The following is a 19,543-nucleotide window of genomic DNA, read 5'->3' as shown; positions in this document are numbered from 1 at the left end:
GGTCACACAGCTAGTAAGTGTCAAAGTGTCTGAGGCCAAATTTGAACTCAGGTCCTCCTGATTCCAGGGCTGGTGCTCTATTCACTTCGCCACCTAGCTGCCCCTCTAACTACCTTTTTAAAAAGAGTTGGGTAACTGTTCTCAAGTGCTCCTTGGCTCTGCATCATGATGCAATTGTCCCTAGGCTGTATACCAATGGGGGTCTAAATTCTGGCAAATCTTACCAAGCTGGAAAGGCTTCAAACATAGGCTGGGGTATAGTTGGACTGCTTAACCTCAGAGACAACCTAAGATCACATGACCAAGGCTGGCCATTGAGTGATTATGACCATAATAACTGATGAACACTTTCTACCAAGGAGTAGAGGATAAAATGAAATAATGTTCAAAGCATTTTGTGAACCATAAAGTGCTATATAAATGCTACCTTTGTTTTCCCATCTGTATGAATAGAGAAAATATCCATATGAGCAAACTCACAGATCCTTGAAGTATAACAAGCATTGTTTTTTATTATAGTGTTTTTCACTGCAAATGTACAATATATCACCTTCATTCTGGACCAAATACGTTTTTTTCTGAGCTAGTCTGGGAACTGAACTACAGGAGAAAGTGTGTTCTGAGTTTTTTCGTAGATTTTAGGGACTGCCTACATAAGACAGGATCCCTTCCTTTAAAGTGCTTACACCCTCATCAGGGTGACAAGATTACCATACACATGAAACCATTAGAGACCAAAACAAGAGAGTGTGAGGCAGACAATGAATGTGGAGTTCAGAAAAGGAACGAAGGAAAGAAATCAATGCCAGGTAGAGTACTCAAGCAAAGCTTCATGGAGGAGTTGACAAAAGTCAAGCCTTGAAGGACAGGGAAAAGTTGGATTGATTTTAGATAACAGTAGCTGACTGTACAGTACAACTTTCCTCCTTATTACCTCTACCCCAACCACTGAACTCAGTATATTAGGGATCTGAGAAAAGGTCTTGATTCATCCCAACCCCCATAAAAGACTCTTGGAGAAATACTCTTTATTTATATATACTTATGTACGTTATGTGTTGTTCCTTCTAATAGAATGTAAGCTTGTTGAGGGAAGATACCATTTCATTTTTGTCTATATCCCCAGAGCTTAGCCCAGTGCCTCAGACATAAATAGGTGTTTAATAATTGGGTATGGGTTGGACTAGTTAGCCGCTGAGGACTATTCTGACTCTCAATTCTGTGATTCTGTGATTAATTGAAGTAGGCCTTGGGTAGACCTTGTGAGCCTGACCTCTGTGCCTCAGTTTCCCCACTTGCTCAAAAAAGTGTCCTCTGCCTTTGCAGTTCAAATGATAGCTTCTGAGACACCTGACTCCAATGTAAAGGCCCTCTCTTCAAGGAACCGAGCCTCCTTTTCCTCGGGAGAAAGCTGGGCCTTAGGCTAATCCAGGAAGGTTAGTCCTAAAGGCAGAGACATCGAGATAGAGAAAGACAAGAGAATGGGGTTTTGTGTGCACGTCTATGTGTGGTTTGTTTTTTGGCCGAAGCTAGTGCGGCGGAGGGGAGGGGGGGTGCTTGTTGAGGGACGGGGTGGGGCCTTTTTTTGGAGGGGGGGCATTGCTGGCCAGGGTGGAGTGGGGGTGGCGGGGGGCGGAAGAGAGGTTGCTGCTGGCACAAGCTCAGGCGTGTCTGGCGGACAGCTCAAGTGGGACTTGGGGCCGGCTGAGCCTCGCAAGGAACCCCAGCTCGGATTCTCGCCAAGATGGCGATAGAGGGGAGGGAGAGGCAACGGCAGCGGCCCCGGCCCCGACTCCGGCCCCCGAGGCCGCGCCCCCGGAGCTGCGGCTCCCTGGGCCAGTGACACTGTGTGCCCCTTCCCCGGCAGGCAGCGGCCGCGGCGCCCGGGGCTCCCTCCCATGGCGCAGGGAGACGCCCGTCGCAGCCTCTGGGTGCTCTCGCTGACCTTCTGCGCGCTGTCCGTGCACGGTAAGGAGTCCGAGGGCCGGCAGGACAGGGAGGGGGGAAGGGGACTGTGTGTGCCTGTGTGCTCGTGTGTGTGTGCCCGTGTGTGTGTGTGTGTGTGTGTGTGTGTGTGTGTGTGCGCGCGCGCGCGCGCTCCTTGGCGCCCGCTCGCCTGTGCCCCAGCGTGTGCCTGTGTCCCCAGGGTGTGCGCGGGTCTGTGCAGGAGATGCGTGGCTGTGTTTGGGGTGGGAGTGTGCCAGTGTTGTTTATGGTGCATGCTCACGTTTGTGGTGCGAGATTGGGTGGGGTGAGGTGCTGTGGGGTTGTCAGGTTTGGGGGGGAAGATCTTGCGGTTTATGAGGGTGTAGGGAGTTCTTCGACTTTGGGGTGTCCGTGGTGGGGGGCGTGTGTGGCGGGAGTAGGTTCAGGGGTACAGACTGAAGATTGGAGGTGGCTGCCGTGGAGGGACTGTGGGGCTGCTGGGTTATGGGGTACGGTGAAAATGACGCATATCTTATTCCAGTGCAGGCAATCTCTTGAAGGTTTGGGGAGAGATAGTGTCCCGAGCTCAAAATTATTGCTCAGAGGCAAGCAGTTGGGAGGGGGAAAGAGTAGTGAAACTGTGTCCAGATTTTGGGCAGAGAGAGGACGGGAAAGAGGGGAAGGCAGAGAGAGAGAGAGAGAGAGAGAGAGAGAGTGTGTGTGTGTGTGTGTGTGTGTGTGTGTGTGTGTGTGTAAAACCCTGCTGTGGGTGTGAGGTACACACATACACACCCACACACCCCTCCCTCCCACTGAGTATTGTGGAATAGACCTTCCCCTCCCACTCCCATCCTACTCCCGCGCCAACGGAGCTAGAGGACCGAAGCGTGTCAGAACAGTCCGAAGGAGGAAGTTTTGGGGGCCACCAGGGCCCCTAAGGGGGCAGCTGAGCTAGGACTCATTTCCGTTATCCCTGATCCGGGTTCTGCCGTGACCGTGCAATCTTGTGCCTAGTTACTGTCCTTTAGTTTGGGGGTTGGGGGTGTCCAGGCTGAGCCGCCGGAGGAGGGAAGGAGTTGAGCGGGCTGGCTTTGTTTGCTCCTTACTTGAGGGGGGCGGGGAGCGATGTGTATGGAAGAGGGCCGAGAGTGGGGGGGAAGAAGGGGCTCTCTCCAGCTGCCTTGGCTTTCCAGCTGGATTCAGAGTCCCCTAGCCACAGACCATGTGGTGCTGTTGGGAGGTGGGGCAGTAGAGGGAGGAATAGGGGCTTGCTAGAGCATAAGAACCTTTCAGACCTAGTGATCCTTTGGAAAGTTCACACATGTCCCTCTAATCCTTCCCCTCCACACACACACACACACACACACACACACACACACACACACACCCTCACCCCAGTGTAACTTTGACCATTACTAGGGGTTCAGGGAAGAGCAGCAGATCCCTTACTATTAGCCTTTTAGCCTCCCCAGCCTGACTGATGGGGTCTATTGTACCAAAAAAAAAAAGGCTTTGAGCAGAAGGGTGGTAGAAGGAGAGGCTGATGAAAAGTGGGGCATCAGAGGGCATATGACTTGCCACATATACTCTGCTCCCCCAATCGAAACCTGTAGAAGCAAACCTGCCCTCTTTCGAGATGTGGGCGCACAACTTGTCCTATTTTCCCTTTCCACCACCCTAACCTGGGTCATTTAAAACCCAGTGGAGATTACTCTTAGAATCGTAGGAACATAAATTGAGAGTCAAAAGAGATTGTAGAAGACATCTGGTCCACACACTTCATTCTACAGATGATAAAACTGAGTTCCAAAAAAGTGAAATGGTTTGCTCGAGATCATCCCATAAGAAATGGAGGCTCTAACATTAGAATTCAGGTCCTTGCACTTCCAAACTCAGCACCCTTTCCCCAGAACTCCCATCTATGCGTCACTTTCCCATTCAAAAACCTTCAATGGTTTTCCATTACTCACAGCATAAAGTCCAAAGTCCTTTGAATGTCACCTCCCGTATTTAATAGCTCAATGACCATGGGCCAGTTGTGTATCTTCTCTGGGTCTCAGTTTCCTGATCTAAGAAATAGTGACAGCAGTACCTACCTCACAAGATTGTTGACAGAATTAAATGGGATGATGCATGTAAAATGCTTTGCAAACTTTAAAGCGCCATATAAATAAATACAGCTGCTACCACTGCTGCTACTCAGCCTGGCGTTTGAGACTTTCTATAAATCTGCCTCCTCCTTCAGACTTATCTCCTCCTGCTGCCTCTACATAAATCCAGCTAAATTCAGCAAACATTTATTAGGTGCAAACTATGTGCAAGGCATTGTGCTAAAGGTAAGGGTGGCAAAGACAAATATACACACACACACACACACACACATATTGCAAGTTCTTGCCCTCAAAGAGTTTACGTTTTACTGGGAGAATATACAGAGCTATATATTATTATATTAGCTATATAGAGCTAACAGACTCTAATCAAGCTGTATAACGATCCGAGATATCTTCTGACTATTTCTGCTCATGTGTGCCTTGCAGATGATGTACCCCATCTAAAATGTCTGTTACCTAGCTTGTCTCAATTCCCAGCATGATACTACTCTCCTCAACTAAATTAAACTAAGCCCTACACCTTGTTTTCTTTGCCTTTTCTTAGAATCCCACCCCCATCCACAGTTTTTACTCTTCCCTATCCTTCAAAGCCCACCTCAAAATAGCATCCTCCAGGAAGCCTTGGGATCTCTCTGCTGCTAGTGATCTTCCCCTCATAGACCTTTGGAAGTACTTGGATTGTACCTCTCATGAACATCTTATGTATTATTTTATATTTGTGTCATGTCTTCCTGTTCCAGGAATTCTTAACCTGGGATCCATGAACTTGTTATTTTTAATATTTTGATAACTGTATTTTTATATAATTGGTTTCCTTTTAATTCCTACCTACTTTGTTTTATGTGTTTGAAAACATGATTCTGAGAAGAGTTCTTCAGGAGTCACCAGGCTGCCGAAGAGGCCTATTACACAAATAAGGTTGAGTCCCTATACTAGACTTTAAGCTCTAAGAGGGGAAGGTGCGCGTTCTTATATGTCTTCTAGGGACTATCATAATGCTGTGAATACAGTAGGTACTTAATAAATGTTTGTTTCTGTTTCTTGGGATTTTATTCTGTGCCAAGTATTTGGTTGGGTTGAATGGAACAGTTTTTGGAGTATCTCGTTTGGGACCATGGTTCATGGGTTGAGATTGGTGTTGGGATGAGTCTTTATGAATCAGGATCACTTCCAGGAGAAGCTGGTTTAAGTAGGGGTCAGTGCCAGGGGGTGTCTCTTAATGAATAGCCTTTGTTCCCATATGTAGTTTTTAAAAAATTATTTTTATTCCAAATTTAAACACCAAATTATAATAGGCATTTCCTTTTGCGTAGTAGAATAATAACCAGGAAAAGAGGTTGCACATGAAATTGCAGATCTCTGTATTATGTGTGGTTTCATCTCTTGACCCTTCAGTCCTGGAACTGCTGGCTGTGAAGAGCTGGGCATTAACAGGATAGGAAGAATTCTTAGAGAATCTGTCTCTGGGCAGGGAGTGCACTGATCCTGCCTGCAGGTGTGGATCCTTCTCTCACTAGGGCTATACCCTTCCCTACTTCATCACAGTCATTACTTGTCTAGAAATAGATGGGAGGGGAATGTACTTCAGAAGAGTGTGTGTGTGTGTGTGTGTGTGTGTGTGTGTGTGTGTGTGTGTGTGTGTGTGTGTTGGGAGAGATAGGGGGGAGACATAAGCATGGACCACTGCACTGGAATGATTTCAAACTCAGTGTACTTTGTACTCTGTCCTGATGCCCTCTTACTCACTTGAAGCTCAAACATAAACCTTCAAAACACCCTTAGCTAGCGTAACTTGGGAGTTTAGAGGAGATAGAGAAGGTGGGTCAGTGGATAGGATATGAACAGGATGTCTTGAGTCATGTTCATCATCCCTGTGACCCAGTATCTTGGATCTGTCCACTTCTCACCTCCAAGTCTTTGAATAGGTAGTCCCATATACCTAGAATGTAGTCTCCCCTTTCCTTGGCTTCCTTCAGAGCACAGCCCAGGAGCCGAGTTCTAGATGAGGACTTTACTGCTCCACCTGCTTGTTAATAGTCTCTTTCTCTTGAAAGAATTTGAATTAATTTTGTGTATGCTTACTTATGAACAGGTTGTATCTTCTCCTTTCCTTCCCCTACCAACTTCTCATGAGAACTCCTTAAGGACAGGGCAGTGTCTTGCATATATTAAACCTTTTATAAATGTTTGTTACATAGAATGCCCATGCTAATTCTACTTATTAAGGGCTAAGAAACACGGTTGTTATCTCTAACACCAACCTCAGAGTTTGGGGACATCTCTCAGATATCTATAGCTTCCCTCAATAACAGATCAGACATTCAGGCATTGCTGACATAATTCACTTGAACGTTGGCAGAACAATTTCTCTGCAAGAGCCCTGTGAGATGTAGATTGTAAAAGCATCTCATTTTACAGAAGAGGAAACTGAGTCTCGGAGAAATATGACATACATTCATATAAACTAGTTATGAGCTGCTATACCAACATGACTCTTCACTCCAAGTCTAGAGTGCTTTCTACCATACCAAATAGCCTTTCCAGGAATTTAGCTAAATCATTCTTGACCCATCCATCTTTAATATAGACCATCCATCTCTTAACAGTTGATGTCTATTTCATCCATATATTTACTATATAATACTTTAGTTCTTCTGGTTTATCCAAAACTTGCCTCTTTCTGCCTTCAAAGCAGCTTATCCACCCAATGATTCTAGGACTTGGTGAAATAATTTCTATGTGCCCTTCATGAAAGGGGATAACACTGAACAGTTAATGCAGTTTGAGGAGGCCCAGTTTTTGTAGTCTGCCCTTCATGCCTTTGATAATTTTAGTTGCCCTTCTGTGGACCTCCTCCAGCTCTGTTACATTTGTATTTGAGGTGAGGAGAGCCAGATTTGCACATGGTAATCCAGATGTGGAGCAGATGGGTCTTCCAGGAAGGCCTGGGGTGAGAGGCGGAGGTTCTCAAGGGTTGGCTAGGGGCCCATGTGTTTTGGGGGCAAGATCAAACTGATACCCCAGTCTGCCACAGCCAGAGTATGGTGGGGGAGGGACATCCTCCCCTCCCTTTCTAAGAAAGAGAAAGGAGAAGGAGAAGGGTAGGAGGCAGAGACGGCTTCAATTCCAAATATCCAAATTGTTGGACAATCATTAATAAAGCTTCATCTTGCATTTCTTCCTTAAGGGATCTGGACCTCACTTTCTAAGAATTCATTGAAGATGAGGGAACAAACCTGGTCTCTAGAGGAACAATGGCACTTGAGGTGATTCTTGTAAAGTACTTAGCACAGTGCCTCCTACTTTGTAGGCACTTTTCTTGTTCCCTTCTCCCCTTGAGGTATCAACAGGGTAGGAGAGTTATGAGAGAATAGATTTAGAGCTAGAAAGGACCTCAGAGGTCATGTAATCCAATCACCCCATTTTACAGATGAGGAAACTGAAACTCAGGTTGAGAGGTCTTCCCAAGGTCTCATGAGTAAAATATAGTAGAATCTCCTGACTTCAGATCTAGCAGTCTTGCCATTGTGTCATATTGCCTCTTGGATCAGGTGATCTTGAAATTCCCTTCCATCTTTCACTGTGGTCAGTAGGGTCCCTCTCTGTAGATACTGACAAGCTGGGATATTCAGATGTGGGTGACCAGGATCTTAACTGGATCTGGGAGAAGGGATTTGTGGGGATAGAGACATGATAACTCTGTTCAAGTATTTGAAGGGTTATCAGTTGAATTAAATGAACATTTTTAGTGAAATTTTATTGTTTTGTGGACTGAATTCCACCTTGGTTTTTTTTGAAATTTTGTATTGATGTCTTGTTTTTCTGTTGCCTTTATTTCCATATATTTCCTTCTCTCTCCACTTCTCAAAGAGTCATCCCTTATAACAAAGAACAAAAAAGAGAGGGGGAACAAAATCTCAGCATGATGAACCAACCATATCAACCAAATCTGACAGCCTATGTGATATTTCACACCCATCATCCCCACCTCTGCAAATAAGGGAGGGAGGTACATTTTGTCTTCTTTTGGGTCAAGCTCAACAAGCATCTTTTATAGTGCCTACTGTGTATCAGGAAAAAGGTGATATGGCAGAGTGGATAGAATAGTGGAGTTAGAGTTCGGAAGCCCCAGGTTCAAACCTCTCCTCTGGAATTTACTTGACCTGTGGTCATGGGTAAATCCTTTCACTTCTTTGAACCTCAGACAATTCTCTGAGGCTGCAGAACATTGATCAATGCCATCTATTTTGGTGAAGTGAATTCCCACCTGGATGGAGAAAGCCACAAGTCATTTGGAGGGAGTAGATTTATTCTGACTAGCTTTGGAGGGTTGAACTATGGATCTGGGCAGTATGGTACAATAGGAAGAGCACTAGCTCTAGAGTCAGAAGACTTAGGGCCAAATCTCCCCCTTATGGACAAGTCATTTAACCTCCCTAGACCTCAGTTTCTTCATTGGGGAAAGGAGTGGGTTGGCTCCAAATTTGTGGTCCTTACTGGGAGACAGACTTCAGTTCTGTATGAGAAAGAACTTTCCGATAATTGGAACCACTTAACAATTGAATCAGTAACTTAAGAATCACCTCCCTGTGTTCAGATAGGCTGCGTGACCAGTTAGTGGGAACATCCTGCATTGGACGGGTGATTGGATCAGATTCTATCCACGGTTCCTCAGAGCTCTGATCAGTCTCTGTGTATGTTGCTTTCTCAGCCTTTCTCTGTATAAATCTTCCTGTCTCTGCCTATTTGTCTCTGTCTCCCACTCTGTCTCTCTTGGTGTTTGCTCCCCTGTCTCTCTGGGTTTTGTATATCTGTCTCTGTCTCTGTCTATGCCTGCCTCTCTCCATATCTCTTTCTTTCACATTTCTGGAAATTGGAGACATCCTGGATTTCTGTCTCTCTCTCTTCTTCCCACTCTATTCTTGCTTAGTCTACCGTTCCAGTCCCTGGAGTGTTGGAGTGATGGGAGGGGGAAGAAAAGGGGGGGGGAATACCCCCATATCCCAAGAAGTAGTTCCTTTCTCCCCTTCCAGCTGTTGAGGGGGGAGGGGAGGAGAGAAAAGTATATGGTGCAGTGTGTGTGTGTGTGTGTGTGTGTGTGTGTGTGTGTGTGTGAGTGTCTCTAGGAGACAATGGCTCTGTTTCCCCTCTTCCCCCACCCAGCTCCCCTCAAAAGGGCCAGGGGAAAGGAGAATGGCTACGTGGGGAATTTTCCAGGAACAGCCGTCTGCAGAAAATAAGTTTAAAATCTGGTTGGGCCCCTAGATGGAGAAGCTTCAGAGGAGAGAAACTCGTTAGACTGCAAATGTCAAGGCATTAATTTTTATGGCATTTTCTAAGCTTAACTAATTAGGTATCTTGAAATACTGGAAAGACCCTCCTGTCCCCCGTTTGCCCAACAACTCCCTGTTCTTTAGATTTCATTGAAAAATGCAGCTTGGAGGATCCTCCTTGGTAAGGGGAAAGGCTGGAGCCCCGCTAATCCTGCTGAGCTGCAGCAGAGCTGGCTCTGTGCTTTGGGCTGTTAATCTCTTTCTGTTCGAGTTCCATTTAGCCACATAAAATCTCATTTCTCCTGTAAGTGGGCAAAATATGCTGTTAGAAAAGGAAGATCAAGAGTTACCCTGGAGGCTTTCAAGCAGAGAAACTCTGCGTCTCAGCCAGAGATCTCACCCTGCAAATTGAAAGATGATGGGGGGGGGGGGAGTTGGGGAGGAAATGAGGTTAAACTGTATCAATCAATTAACAAATCAATCAGTAAGTGTTAATTGAATACCTACTATGTGCTGAGTCTTACATTCCTAACCAAGTGGGATGCCAAAGGGCATGTCCTTTTATATAGACCTGATCTCAAGGACATGATAGGATAGGATAGGATTTTGAACCTTAACAATCATCTTGTTTTACAGAAGAGGAAACTGAGGTCCAGAGAAGAGACTTGAGCAAGGTCACACAGGTAGTGAGTCGTGTGTAGTTGTAGGATAAGGCACCAACACTAAAAATGATTGGAACTTGTAGCTGCAGGAGGGATAAAGGTTAGATATGAAAAGGAACTTCTGAGAAGTCCTGGGAGCATCCCTCCCATCCCAACACCCCCTCCCACCAATCTATAGTCTATAATTGGGTTTCCATGTTCTCTGCAGCAGGGGTGATACTCATCGAGGTGGGGAAGCTCTGACATCTGCTGTGCCATGAATATTCAGATACTGAATTAGATCCCTGATCAGCAGGGGCTCCTAGAGCTCCCCTTGCCGTGGCAAAAACACAGACTGCTGATATATCCAGCAGCTGCTCTTACTCCAACTGCTCCCATTGTTTGTCCATCTTGGCAGGGGATTTTCCAATCCAGGGACAGGCTCTGGGGAGGGGAGAGGGGGGAGAAGGGGGAGGGTTGTAGGATCCTTGGATTGTGTTGCATGTGGTTTTTCTCCCTTGAAATCCAAACCAACTGCACAGCCTCTAGAGTAGACAGGAAGCCTTTGGACTGAGAGCCCAGCCAAGCCAAGCCCTCCAACCCCAATCTCTCCCTCTTCCCCCTCCACCAGGCCACACACACACACACACACACACACACACACACACACACACACACACACACACACACACACACACGCGCGCTGCTGGACGCTCTTTGTTTTATCTTTTGTGAAAAGGATTCCCAAATGCCCTTTATAGGCCAGTTACCTTCAAAGAGTTAAAAAACACCCAAAATTCAGGGAAGGGAAAGGGTAAGACCCAGGAGGTGTTCTTGATAGTAATGGGTCCTACAATCTCTTACCTTTTTCATCTTCTTATATCATGTAACAGACGTTCCTCAAGAAGATTATATTCTGCTGGGGGTTGCAACATGTACACAGAAAAGCAAATACAAGATAAGGGAGTGGTGAGGAAGGGTCTGGGATCAGGCATCTTTTACAAGAAGCATTTCCAGATCCCCATTAACGCATGGGCCTTCTCTCTGTTGGTTATCTCCAATTTATCTGTCTATGTCTTGTTTGTTTAATTGTCTTTATGTGCTCCCCACCCCTCAATTAGCCTGGGAGCTAGCTCACTGTGAGTGGGGCCTGTCTTTTGCCTTTCTGTCTCCTGGGCTTAGCACAGGTGCCTGGCACCTGGTAGGTGCTTAATAAATGCTTGCAGACTGACTAACTGATTGATGGGCACCTGGGCTGAGTTCTTGAAGGAAAATAAGGCTTCTAAGAGGCAGAAGTGAGGAGGTACTGCATTTCAGGTTGGGGGATTGGAGTTTGGGTAAGGGTGGCCTATGTGAAAACCCAGAGAGAGGGCCAAGAATGTCAAGGTAGAAGAGTTAGTGAGCCAATCTGGATAAAAAGTAGAGTTGGGGAAAGGCAAGAGAATAAGCTTTTATATAGCACCTAGTGTGTGCCAGACACCATGCTAAGTGCTTTTACAAATATTATCTCATTTGACCTTCACAACAACCCTGTGAGGCAGGCATTATTATTATCTCCATTTTACAGTTGGGGAAACCAAGGCAGTCAGAGGCTAAATGATTTGCCCAGAGTCACACAGTGTTCCTGGCTACAGGCCCAGCACTCTATCCTCTGCACCACCAAAATAAAATAAAATAAAACAAGTCTGGAAAGATAGATTGTGGCCAGATGGTAGAGGACTTTAAATCTCAGACTGAAGAGTTTGTATTTTTATCCTATGGGCAATAGGTAACCACTGAAGGGATTTGAACAGGGAGGTGACATGGATAAATCTGTTGCTTAGGAAGGTTATTTTGGTAACTGTGGAGACCACAACAGGTTCCAAAGGATTGAAAATGAGTATCACATAGAGGGCAATTGAGAGGCACATGGTAAGCATGAGCAGGCTGCCAAAAATAACAAGTGAAGCATTTAGAAAAATGATGGGAACAAAGGACTACATCAGGGAAATGTATGATAGAAAAAGAAGGTGGGCTGGTCAAGTCATAAGGATATGGGGTGATAAGGGAACAGCCTACTTTGGTGTCTTCTCAATGTCAGGAGACACTGGGAAAGGCCCCCAACACTCTAGGTGAACCTTCTGGGGCAAACCTACAGGAAGCCTTGGACAAGAGGTATACAAGGATGCATGGGCTGTGATCTGCATCCTTGGAGAGAGCATCCCAGTTAAAGAGAGGACTGATGCCCTTTACTATCTGAGGGAGTTAGAATTGGAGTTAGTGTTAACTACTTAGATATTTTGAAATGCTGGAAAGACCCTCTCTCTTCCTCAGGAAGAAAAATTTCCCTTCCTGAAATCTCACTGAAAAAAAAAAGCAACATACCTTCAATTAAGAAATGGCTAAACAAACTTCGGTATATGAATGGGGTGGAATTTTACTCAGCTGTGAGAAATGACAGAAATGATGAGTACAGAGAAACACAGAAGGACTTACACAAACTGATGCAGAAGGAAATGAGCAGAGTCAAGAAAGCACCCTACACAATGACTAGAAGAGTGTAAATGGAAAGAATCACCACCCCAAAAAAAGAAAAATGAATGTTTGAAAATGACAAAGAATAAGCACGTCCCCAAAGAAGAGATATAAGAAGAGATCTGTCTTGCATATACTGTCAGACTTTTTAAAAATGTGTTGATTGGCTTTGCTGATTTTTTCCCTTTTCTTCCATTTTTATTTTTTTTCTTTAAAAAATTCTTTGTTATATGAGACCATTTTCTGGAATGGAAAGAAGAAGAGAGATACAGGGGATGTAAAAACTAAAAATATTGATGAAATGTATTCTTTTAAAAAAAACCACACAACAAAATAGAGGTCATTTTATTGATGTGGGGAACTCACAGAAATGAACTTCCTCAAATGCTATCCACATCCAGAGAAAGAACTATGGAGTCTGAATGCAGATCAAAGCATACTATTTTCTCTTTTTTGTTTTTTATTTCTTCTTTCTCATGGTTTTTCCCTTTTGTTCTGATTCTTCTTTTACAACATGGCTAATGTGGAAATATGTTTAATGTGATTGTACATATATAACCTATATCAGATTGCTTACTGTCTTGGGGAGAGAAGTAAGGGAGGGAGGGAGAAAAATTTGGAACTCAAAATTTTACAGAAATGAATGTTGAAAGCTATCTTTACATGTAATTGGGGGGAAATACTATTAAGGAAAAAAAGAACTTAATTTCCTCTATCATTGCAGATCAGCATGCTTTCTAGGTAGCTCAGTGGATAGAGTATGGAACTTTAGAGTCAGAAAGACCTGAGTTCAAGATCCACCCTCAGGCACTTACTAGCTATGTAACCTTGGACAAGTCACTTAACCTCTGTCTGCCTCAGTTTTCTCAACTGTAAAATGGGAAGAATAATAGCACCTGTTCCCCAGGATGATTGTGAGACTCAGATGAGATCTTTGCAAACCTTAAAGTGCTATAGAAATACTATCTATTATTATATTTATGATTATTCTACAACTTACAGTTTGAGAGCAAGAGTTCTTAACCTGGGGTCTGTAAACTTTTTTCTAAACTATTTTCATAACTGCATGTCAATATAATTTGTGTTGTTGTTCAGTCATGTCTGACTCTTCATGACCCCATTTGGTGTTTTTTTGGCAAAGATACTGAAATGGTTTACCATTTCCTTCTCCAGCTCATTTGACAGATGAGGAGACTGAGGCAACAGAGTTTAAGTCACTTTCCCAGGGTCACACAGGTATCCAAGGCCAGATTTGAATTCAGGGAGATCAAGGCCCAGCACTCTATCCATTGCACCACCTAGCTTCCCTGTCAATATAATTACTTTCCTTTACATTTCTATGTATATTATTTTATTCATTTAAAAACTTTATTCTGAGAAGGGGCGCATAAGCTTCATCAGACTGACAGAAGGGTTCCTGACACCAAAAAGATTAAGAACCCTGGTAGAGAGTTCCCTGAATGTCTTGAGAGGTTACATGAGGTCACAAAGCCAGTGAATATCAAAGGTCTGAACCTGAGTCTTGACTCTGAGGCCACGTCTCTGCGCACTATGCTTTGATGCCTCTCAGATAACTATAATACATAAAATGATGTGGTAAGTGCATTAGAGAGGAACAAAATTAAGTACTGAGGTCCCTGAGTGAAAAGGTCGCTGGCTGCTGTTGTTAAGATAATAAGTACAGACCGGTCTTTTTTTTTTTTTTTTTGCCTTGACCCTCAATTTGGATGCTCCTTTCCCCAGGGGATAGAAGGGAAAATTTTCTAACAACTAAGCTAACCACAAGTGGTCTGGGCCACTGCTAGGGACAGTTGTGTGCCCTTTTACAGGAGGTCTTCAAGCTTAGAGGATGACTATTCTTGGTGGTAGTAATTGGAAATGGTGAATGGAAGTGGTAAACATCGTATTGCTGATTATTCTTATTCAGATATAGGTTTGACTAGATGACCCCTGAATCTGGAATTCAGGAATCTTTTGATTCAATTTTCTCAGATTCCCTTTCCTAGCATTTCTCCACGAAAGGGAGAATCCCTGAGTCTCCCTCCCATTGTAGACTCTGATTTGGCCCTGGATGTGTGGAATATTGGGGAGGGAAGCCTGTGTGTGCAATGCAGAGGGGACTGGGGGATTGGAGACTTTGGGAGATGGGACTCATATTCCCATTATACATATTGAAAAGTCACTCTTCTTGCCCCTGCAGGAGAGCAGCTGTTGTCACAGGAGACATCCTTGGAGTTGGGCTGTGGTGTGGGACCGCTGTATGTGACCCTGGGGCCTGAGCAGGCAGTGGTACTGAATTGTAACCCTGCACCTGCCCCTTCTGGGCCCCCAGCTCAAGTGACCTGGCACAAGGACGGGAGCCTAATACAAGAGAAAAAACACCTGCGTCTGCTGCCCAATGGTTCCCTGTGGGTGTCCCAGGCAGCCCCCCAGGAGAGTGGCAATGGAGGGGTCCTTGAAGCCCCAGGGGACAATGAAGGCAACTATTCCTGCTTGGCCCACAGTCCCCTCGGAGTGGTGGCCAGCCAGGTGGCTGTGATTAGGTTCTCCAGTAAGTGTTTGTGTCTGGCTAGTTTGGTACTGAGCAGAGGTGGGGCCCCAGAGGGCCTGAAATGTGGAATTCCTGGTCAGTAGTAGGATGGGGGTAAGATGAAAACTGGGAAAAGTATGATCCTTCCTAGAGGCAGAGAGATGGGCCAAATGACTTGTCCTTTCCCCAAAACTTTATCCCTTCCGCTCCAAGAATTCTGTGACTTGCTTTTCCTTCCCGTTCTTTTGTTTCTGTCTCTTTCTTCCTTTCTCCTTGCTCCCCTCCTTCCCTCACCTCCACCAAAAAAAGCACTGTCACAGTTTTCTCTACATCCGGAACCTCAGACCGTGGAAGAGAATGGGACAGCTCGCTTTGAGTGCCGAATTGAAGGGCTGCCAGCCCCTGTCATAACCTGGGAGAAGGACCAGATGGCAGTGCCGTCTGAGCCAAGGTGAGTGTCCATGAAGGGGCCAGGGTTAGGGGGAAGCTGGGAAGCAGGTAGCTCCAGGATATTAGTTGGATTTTTAAAATTTCTAATTTTAGACTCTGGATTTAACCATAACAAGTAGTCACTGTCCCTGATACTGTTACTAGACCTTGAGACAGCAGATGTTGTTTTTTCGGTTACTTCAGAGGAGAGCCACTTAGTAAAATGAGAGCATGCATCCTGACAGGGGCAAAATGACCCACGTCCTAAGGAGAACCTTTGGAGAAGTGTCTTGTTGACCTTCCACCTAGGCTAGTGGGGAGGGGGATAGCAGTGGTAAGATTTCCCAGGCACTCTTCCAGTATGGTCTGGCCTTCTAGAGACAGGCCCAGACAACAACAGAGTTCCCACCTTGCTCAATACTAGTGTATGTCATGTGACTATAAAATCAAAGTTTGAGCTTCTTAGCCTCTGACCAGCAACTCAACTGATGAACTTCCTAGAAGAGAGAAAGACCTATTTACTCCTCTAAGTCAGGTTAACCCAACCATGACCCCTTCCTTGGGCAAAATTATGAAACATGTCTTCAGTGTCCCTACCTCCAGAAGCTCTAAGATGCCCTATCACCTTCCATGGTCCCATACCCTATGCTGCCTATCACCCAGGACCCCCACTGATACTTTCTTGTCCCATACTTCATCATCTCCGGGTAATACTTTCTATGCCTTCTGATGTAACAGTAGCTTGTGCCAGAGGGAAGGTGCTAAGAAAAGACTCTTCAGTCTATTCTTTCCCTTCTGAGTAATACACATTTTAACTGGGACCTTCTGAGGAGATAATGGTCCCTCTCTCCCATATTTCCTAACCCATTGGTGATTCTAATATGGGAATTTAAGGGAAAATGTTCTTTTAGGGCTATCAAAAGGCACAATACCCTGGCTCTCTAGGTTTCCCCTTACTAAGAGGTCATCACACAAATGCTAGATGACCACTTGTCAGAGGGGTTATTTGTACAGGACTAGATGGCTTCTGGGGTCCCCTTCCAATCCTGAGATTCTGTGAATTTAAAGCCAAGTGCAAGATGGGGCAGATCTAGGGCAACAATCAGGAGAAGGGATATCTCTGGTGACAGTAACTTTTTCTGCCTCTTCATGCCTATCTCACAATTTATTTCTTCCCCTAGACTCATCACTCTTCCCAATGGTGTCCTGCAGATTGTAGATGTGCAGGAGAGTGACGCAGGGGCCTACCACTGTGTGGCCACCAACGCTGCCCACCAGCGCTACAGCCATGATGCTGTCCTCATTGTCCACAAAGGTGAGGGAGTTTATGTTTGGAGTTATGTTGCCATGGTGTTCGGCTATCATAAAGTCATAGATCATAGAACTGATCTTGGTGCTGAACTTGGGGTCTATGGAAGCTCAAGTGGTCTTTGGATGGATTTCAAGAGATCTGTGAAATTGGATGGGGAAAAAATTACATCTCACTTCTAACTGAAATTAAGCATTGATTTGCTCTGAATATTCTGAGAAGGGGTCTATAGGCTTCACTGGATTGCCAGAGAGGTGCATGACCCAAAAAAAGGTTAAGGGTTCCTATATTAGCACTAGAAGGAGCTCATAAGTGGCACATAGTAGGTGCTTAATAAATTTTAACTGGATTGAATCAAATTTAGCTTCCTACCTTCATGGAGGTAAGAGTACTGCTACCCCATTTTACAGATGAGGAATCCAAAGCCCAGAAAAATGAAGTGTTTTGCCTAAGGTCAACACTGACAGTCAGTGATTGAGCTAGAATTAGAACTAACCCACTTCTTTCTTTACTACATCACGCCACACTCTTGTGTCTTCTTGGGATAAAGGGAGCTTCTGGGATGGGGAGAAGTGATGAAGTGAGACTGAAGGAAGGCAGTTATCTGACCCTCCCCTCCCTCAGCCTCATGTAATGTTCTCCTATTCACCTACCTTCCCCCTCCTTCCCTTCAGTTCTTGTGCTCAAAGAACTGACGACCTGAGATTTAGGAGATTGTACTCTGGGATGTCTTCAGAAAGTTTAGGAGTTCTCTCCCCTTGCCCTCCAGTGGGACTATATCTCTGCTTAAACTATCAGAGTCTCAAATTCCCCTGCCTATCTTCCCTTTCTTTTCCTCCCTCTTTTCTCCCCTATCTTTCTAATCCACTCCTCTGCCTCCAGGTAAGTTGATTTTCTCCCTACCCCTTCCAACCTCCTGTATTCCCTGAAGCCAGGCTAAGGGTCTAAAGCTCCTCCAAGTAGAACCCACCTGTTAAGAAAGGGGCACCTCTGTATATCTAGTCTCTGGTCTTTTGGCCTCTTCGGGGTTTCTAGGTCTGTCTCTGCTTCCATCTGCCGGGCAAACCAGGACTAGCATACTATCTTTGGGGAGCTGAAGCTTGGGACTGGATAGGAAAACTCAGGGTCTTTGAAATTCTTCACTTTTCTTCTCTCCTGGGTCCAGAATGGGACTGAAGAGGAGAAACAGCAGGGAGGAAGTAGTCTGAAATTAGTCTGCTATTTCTCTGAATGTTGAATTGGGGATAGGAATGTCTCACTTTCAGCTCTCTAACAGAACAGACTTGAGGAGTCAGGAGGCTTGGGTTCTGGTCCCAGATCTCCCATTAACTGAGTGACCTCAAGTAAATAAATTTTCTGAACCTCAGTTTCCCTACTTGTCAAATAGTTGGGAAGAAAATTGGGTTAGGAGGAGAGAACCTCTACCCTCTCGACTTCACAAGGCTATTTACAAGGATTAAATAATGGGGATGGGGATACATTTGGAAAAATTTTAAGCATAATGATACTTGTCTCTTCTATATTTCTCCAGGCTCCCTCTATCCTCCTAGTGTTGGGGATGTGACCATTGTGGCTGCTCCAGAAAACACCACAGTAGTTGCTGGTCAGAGTGTGGTGATGGAGTGTATGGCTTCAGCTGACCCCACCCCCTTTGTGTCCTGGATCCGACAGGGTGAGTGGTGGGAGAGGGATTGTTGCAGAGGGAGGGATGGTGTGGGGGGTGGGGGAGAGAGCAGGGCAGAAGCATCCTGGAAGAGAGTAATATAGAGCCTCAAGGCCTTTCCTAGAACCCCTGGAATTAGCTGAAGAGCAGCTGATCAGAGTCAAGAATGTAGAGTGGGCCGGGCTATGTAGATCGAGGATTGAGCTGACATTGCTGGCAGTCCCTCTTTCAAAAGTCCCTATTGGGGGAAGAAGGTGGATATTAAGCTTAGGAAGCTACACTGGGGACCCCACCCCAATAAATCCAATATGGTATACACTAGAAAGAATGCTGGGTCTCAAGTCAGAGGACCAGGGTTCAAATCCCAGCTCTGCCTCTTAATATCTGTAAATCCCTTCTCTAGACCTCAGCTTTCTCATTTGTAAAATGAGTGTTGGGCTAAACGATCTTGAAAGCTTCCCTACAGCCTTAAATCTTTCATCCTTTTATCCTAAGGCTTTCCATCTATAAAGTGCTTTCATCTTAAAAAAAAAAGTACACTTTATTGATGCCTTTTGTCTATACATCACAATTGCTTTTATCTTTCCCAAGGAATCGTTGGATCAACTAATAGTTCTTGAGGGCCTACCATGTTTAGAGCAATGTGTTAGCTACTGAGAGTGATGCAAATATAGGACACCTACTCTCTAGACATATGTAAATGTAGATATAAAAACATATATTTATATGAACATATAGATATAGATATGAATGATAGCTCGAAGTCCAAAGCAGTCCTTGGTGAATGCCAGATAACAAACTCAGTAAGCAGGCGATCACTTTTTCCATCTTCTTATTTGATTATTGTTTGAGCCTCATCCTCATTATGCATCATCATAGGGATGTGGGAAAATCTGGTCAATTTTGCATCTATATGTTGTCCTTGTGAGCTGGCAGGGCAGGAAGACAGTGATGAACATTTTCAGTGGAGTAGCTGAAAAAACACTGGCCTTAGGAGTCAGAAGAATCAGTTCAGTTCAATACAGCAACCATTTATTAAGTACCTGCTGTGTTCAAGGTACTAGACTAAATGCAGGAGATATGAAGATAAAAAATAGCAAACACTACTCTCAAAAAATTAAAAATCCAATAAACCTGGGTCTGC

General features: G+C 44.9%; 1 protein-coding gene across 2 annotated transcripts in view; it reads left to right on the top strand.

The window, feature by feature from the left end:
* The first annotated feature begins 1,639 nt into the window (after positions 1-1,639).
* The window catches only part of IGDCC4 (immunoglobulin superfamily DCC subclass member 4), a 44,351-nt gene continuing 26,447 nt past the window's right edge, over positions 1,640-19,543 (top strand). For both annotated transcript variants that reach the window (XM_020983187.2, XM_020983180.2), the window contains exons 1-5: positions 1,640-1,968; positions 14,669-15,019; positions 15,308-15,449; positions 16,609-16,742; positions 18,268-18,408. In XM_020983187.2, coding sequence (XP_020838846.1) covers positions 1,899-1,968; positions 14,669-15,019; positions 15,308-15,449; positions 16,609-16,742; positions 18,268-18,408 — 838 coding nt within the window. In that variant the 5' untranslated portion in view covers positions 1,640-1,898. The remainder of the gene's footprint in view (positions 1,969-14,668; positions 15,020-15,307; positions 15,450-16,608; positions 16,743-18,267; positions 18,409-19,543) is intronic.

The sequence above is a fragment of the Phascolarctos cinereus genome, unplaced genomic scaffold, assembly GCF_003287225.1.
Source record: "Phascolarctos cinereus isolate Bilbo 61053 unplaced genomic scaffold, phaCin_HiC Scaffold_3;HRSCAF=262, whole genome shotgun sequence".
NCBI lineage: Eukaryota > Metazoa > Chordata > Mammalia > Diprotodontia > Phascolarctidae > Phascolarctos > Phascolarctos cinereus.
Note: the sequence above shows the minus strand (reverse complement) of the source record. Positions and strands in the feature narration are given on the sequence as shown.